This window comes from Ovis canadensis, chromosome 3 (genome assembly GCF_042477335.2).
Source record: "Ovis canadensis isolate MfBH-ARS-UI-01 breed Bighorn chromosome 3, ARS-UI_OviCan_v2, whole genome shotgun sequence".
NCBI classification, from domain to species: Eukaryota; Metazoa; Chordata; class Mammalia; order Artiodactyla; family Bovidae; genus Ovis; species Ovis canadensis.
In genome coordinates, this window is record NC_091247.1 from 169,921,760 (window position 1) to 169,927,129 (window position 5,370).

A 5,370-nucleotide genomic window follows, 5' to 3' on the forward strand; every position below is an offset into this window, starting at 1 on the left:
CACACATGCCTGAGTAAACTTAGACCCTGCTAGCCTCTTCAAGGTTAAATGATGGAAGCTCATCAAAAAGACAGCAGGCTTAAAGGGGTTTCAGTTGAACATATCTGGAACAAACTGGAAATCATAAGGTAAGCTTTAAAACTCAGACTAAGATGAAAAATATATGATGTAAAATGAATAAATATATAAAGGAGGACAAAACAATTTTTCTTACAGTCATCTGTGAACTAACTAGAGTAAATGTAATGAGGGAGTTAGAAAATCTCAGTAGATGTGAAAATCTGAGTAATTATATGCTTCATGGAAAAGAATATATATAGTCATTCTCAAATTATTACTTACCTTTAAAATGAAAAGAATCCCTGGCAAGGCTGGAAGATGACACTTATCAGGATGGCTACTTTTCAAAATATAAGAAAATGATGAGTGTTGGTAAGGTGTGAAGAGATGTGACATTTGTGCACTGTTGGTGGAATTGTGAAAATGGTGGAGCCTCTGGGGAAAAGAGTATAAAGTGTTCTCAAAAAAAATAGGACTACCAAATGATCAAGTAGTTATACTCTGGGCAGATATCCAAAAGAATCTCTACAAGAGATATTTACCAGATTAGTGATCTCCAAAGAAGGTTTAGCTTCAGGCCCAGGGAACAGAATTGATCACTCAAGAGCTTTTGTGTAGCAGAGTTTTATTAAAGTATAAAAAGGGACAGAGAAAGCTTCTGACATAGACGTCAGAAGGGGGATGGAGAATGCCCCCCTCACTAGACTAAGCATGGGAGTTATATACTTTTCAATCGGTCATTACAAAAATAAAAAAATGTCTCAAGTTTGTAAAGATCTTAAGAGACTCCCAGTAGCATATTGGGCATCTACTGACCTGGGGAGTTCCTCTTTTAGTTTCCTATCATTTTGCCTTTTCATACTGTTCATGGAAATGGTCAGACAAGAGATGGCAAGAGTGAATGTCGACATTCTAGGAACTAGTGAACTAAATTGGACTGGAATGGGTGAATTTAACTCAGGTGACCATTATATCTACTACTGCAGGCAGGAATCCCTCAGAAGAAAAGGAGTAGACATCATGGTCAACAAAAGAGTCTGAAATGCAGGACTTGGATGCAGTCTCAAAAACGACAGAATGATCTCTGTTCATCTCCAAGGCAAACCATTCAATATCATGGTAATCCAAGTCTATGCCCCAACCAGTAATGCTGAAGAAGTTGAAGTTGAACGATTCTATGAAGACTTACAAGACCTTTTAGAACTAACACCTAAAAGAGATGTCCTTTTCATTATAGGGGACTGGAATGCAAAAGTAGGAAGTCAAGAAACACCTGGAGTAACAGGCAAATTTGGCCTTGGAATGCAGAATGAAGCAGGGCAAAGACTAATAGAGTTTTGCCAAGAAAACGCACTGGTCATAGCAAACACCCTCTTCCAACAACACAAGAGAAGATTCTACACATGGACATCACCAGATGGTCAACACCAAAATCAGATTGATTATATTCTTTGCAGCCAAAGATGGAGAAGCTCTATACAGCCAACAAAAACAAGACCAGGAGCTGACTATGGCTCAGATCATGAATACCTTATTACCAAATTCAGACTTAAATTGAAGAAAGTAGGGAAAACTGCTAGACCATTCAGGTATGACCCAAATCAAATCCCTTATGATTATACAGTGGAAGTGAGAAATAGATTTAAGGGCCTAGATCTGATAGATAGAGTGCCTGATGAACTATGTAATGAGGTGCATGACATTGTACAGGAGACAGGGATCAAGATGATCCCCATGAAAAAGAAATGCAAAAAAGCAAAATGGCTGTGTGGGGAAGACTTACAAATAGCTGTGAAAAGAAGAGAAGTGAAAAGCAAAGGAGAAAAGGAAAGATATAAGCATCTGAATGCAGAGTTCCAAAGAATAGCAGGAAGAGATAAAAAAGTCTTCTTCAGCAATCAATGCAAAGAAATAGAGGAAAAGAACAGAATGGGAAAGACTAGAGATCTCTTCAAGAAAACTAGAGATATCAAGGGAACATTTCATGCAAAGATGGGCTCGATAAAGGACAGAAATGGTATGGACCTAACAGAAGGAGAAGACATTAAGAAGAGGTGGCAAGAATACACAGAACTGTACAAAAAAGATCTTCATGACCCAGATAATCACAATGGTGTGATCACTCATCTAGAGCCAGACATCCTAGAATGTGAAGTCAAGTGGGCCTTAGAAAGCATCACTACCAACAAAACTAGTGGAGGTGGTGGCATTCCGTTGAGCTCCTTCAAATCCTGAAAGATGATGCTGTGAAAGTGCTGCACTCAATATGCCAGCAAATTTGGAAAACTCAGCAGTGGCCACAGGACTGGAAAAGGTCAGTTTTCATTCCAATCCCAAAGAAAGGCAATGCCAAAGAATGCTCAAACTACCACACAATTGCACTCCTCTTGTATGCTAGTAAAGTAATGCTCAAAATTCTCCAAGCCAGGCTTCAGCAATACGTAAACTATGAACTTCCTGCTGTTTAAGCTGGTTTTAGAAAAGGCAGAGGAACCAGAGGTCAAATTGCCAACATCTGCTAGATCATGGAAAAAGCAAGAGAGTTCCAGAAAAACATCTATTTCTGCTTTATTGACTATGCCAATGCCTTTGACTGTGTGGATCACAATAAACTGTGGAAAATTCTGAAAGAGATGGGAATACCAGACCACCTGACCTGCCTCTTGAGAAACCTATATGCAGGTCCGGAAGCAACAGTTAGAACTGGGCATGGAACAACAGACTGGTTCCAAATAGGAAAAGGAGTACGTCAAGGCTGTATATTGTCACCCTGCTTATATAACGTCTATGCAGAGCACATCATGAGAAATGCTGGACTGGAAGAAACACAAGCTGGAATCAAGATTACCGGGAGAAATATCAATCACCTCAGATATGCAGATGACACCACCCTTATGGAAGAAAGTGAAGAGGAACTAAAAAGCTTCTTGATGAAAGTGAAAGAGGAGAGTGAAAGAGTTGGCTTAAAGCTCAACATTCAGAAAACGAAGATCATGGCATCTGGTGCCATCACATCATGGGAAATAGATGGGGAAACAGTAGAAACAGTGTCATACTTTATATTTTTGGGCTCCAAAATCACTGCAGATGGTGACTGCAGCCATGAAATTAAAAGACACTTACTCCTTGGAAGAAAAGTTATGACCAACCTAGATAGCATATTCAAAAGCAGAGACATTACTTTGCCGACTAAGGTCGGTCTAGTCAAGGCTATGGTGTTTCCAGTGGTCATGTCTGGATGTGAGAGTTGGACTGTGAAGAAAGCTGAGTGCCGAAGAATAGATGCATTTGAACTGTGGTGTTGGAGAAGACTCTTGAGAGTCCCTTGGACTGCAAGGAGATCTAGCCAGTCCATTCTGAAGGAGATCAGCCCTGGGATTTCTTTGGAAGGAATGATGCTAAAGCTGAAACTCCAGTACTTTGGCCACCTCATGCGAAGAGTTGACTCATTGGAAAAGACTCTGATGCTGGGAGGGATTGGGGGCAGGAGGAGAAGGGGATGACAGAGGATGAGATGGCTGGATGGTATCACTGACTCGATGGATGTGAGTCTGTGTGAACTCTGGGAGTTGGTGATGGACAGGGAGGCATGGCGTGCTGAAATTCATGGGGTTGCAAACAGTCAGACATGACTGAGCGACTGAACTGAACTGAACTGAAGGACCTTTTTGTGTTTCCTGAGTGGTACTAGTGGTAAATAACCCACCTACTAATGCAGGTAGACAAAGAGACATGGGTTCGATTCCTGGGTCAGGAGGTCCCCTGGAGGTTGGCATGGCAACCCACTCCAGTATTTTTGCCTGGAGAATCCCATGGACAAAGGAGTCTGGTGGAATACAGTTCATAGATCACAAAGAAGCGGACATGACTGAAGTGACTTCGCACACACACAAGGACTTTTTCATGGAAATCTAATTTCATATTCTCTTGATATGAGATATAATGTAGGAGAAAATTTATTTTCAGCAATAATTGACATGACTTACTTGGTTTATTTTAATAAACACTGAAATTATGATTTGGGGGCTGAGATTCCATAATAACAGTGGTATAAGCCTGTTAATATGGACAGTAGACTAGGGTACAATGGTTAACAAATGAAAATTGTGGCCTTCAGGGCCACTATTCATTTTAAATTTATATTTTACACTTAGTTTCAACATATCTTTACTTTCTTGAGATCAGTGAAATTCTTTTGATTAAGTCTGTAAAAGCTTCTTTCACTTGTTTGTTCCTCAGGCTATAAATAAATGGGTTTAACATGGGGGCAACTGAAGTCGTGAGCACTAACACACACTTATTAATTGCCATTTCATCTTTTGCTGAGGGTTTGACATAGATGAAAATACAACTGCCATAGGTGATAGAAACCACAATCAAGTGAGAAGAGCAGGTAGAAAAGGCCTTCAATTTTTGCTGGGAGGAAGGGAACTTTAGGATGGCATTGATGATATATACGTAGGACATAACAACACACAGAAATGTCACAATGTTAATCAACACAGCAAGGGTAACAACCATCTGTTCTATGAACCATGTGTCTGAACAAGAGATCTTCAGCATAGCAGAAGCATCACAGAGAAAATGATCAATGACATTAGAATCACAGAATTCCAGGTTTAAGCCCAGGCAGAGTGGTGGAAATATGACCAGCCAACCTGCTATCCAACAACAGATAACGAGCCAAACACAGACTCTACTGTTCATGATGGTTGCATAATGTAAAGGTTTGCAGATGGCCGCATAGCGGTCATAAGACATGATGGCCAGGAGAAAAAATTCTGTTCCTCCAAAAAGGAAGATAAAAAATAGTTGACTAACACAAGCATTGTAGGAAATAGTCTTGTCCCCAGTTGATAAGCTGTATAAGAATCGGGGAATGCACACCGTGGTGAATAGAGTTTCTAAAAAGGAGAAGTGCTTGAGGAAAAAGTACATGGCAGTTTTAAGGCGAGAATCTATTAAAGTGAGTATAATGATGGTCAGGTTCCCAGTGACACTCAGTAAATAGGAGACAACCAGAAATGTAAAAATCAGAACCTGCATTGGAGGGTCATCTGTCAGCCCCAGGAGTATGAATATAGATAATGATGTATGGTTTCTCATCATTGACTTGTGCTTCTCAAACTCCTCACAAAGTCAAGTGACACTGAACTGAAAAACTTTTATGAAATTATGAGGCTATGGCCATTGGGTAAAAAAAATCCAATCAATGCAGTGAATAGCCATTTTCTGCTTTAACTTGTTATTGACCAGTCAAAACTGTGGTGTTCTCAGCTCTTTTGATGTACATATAGAAATCCTCAAGAT

The 5,370-nt window shown here is 40.0% G+C and overlaps 1 protein-coding gene across 1 annotated transcript; it reads right to left on the minus strand.

Moving 5' to 3' along the window:
• Nucleotides 1-4,227: 4,227 nt before the first annotated feature.
• LOC138438266 (olfactory receptor 6C2-like) lies at nucleotides 4,228-5,169 on the minus strand. Its single transcript, XM_069586440.1, has one exon. It carries the CDS (start codon nucleotides 5,167-5,169, stop codon nucleotides 4,228-4,230), a length of 942 nt encoding a protein of 313 aa, XP_069442541.1.
• Nucleotides 5,170-5,370: the final 201 nt, after the last annotated feature.

What these genes read in the sequence shown, in the direction of transcription:
- LOC138438266 (XM_069586440.1), bottom strand. Translation starts at nt 5,169, where the DNA reads ATGATGAGAAACCATACATCATTATCTATATTCATACTCCTGGGGCTG.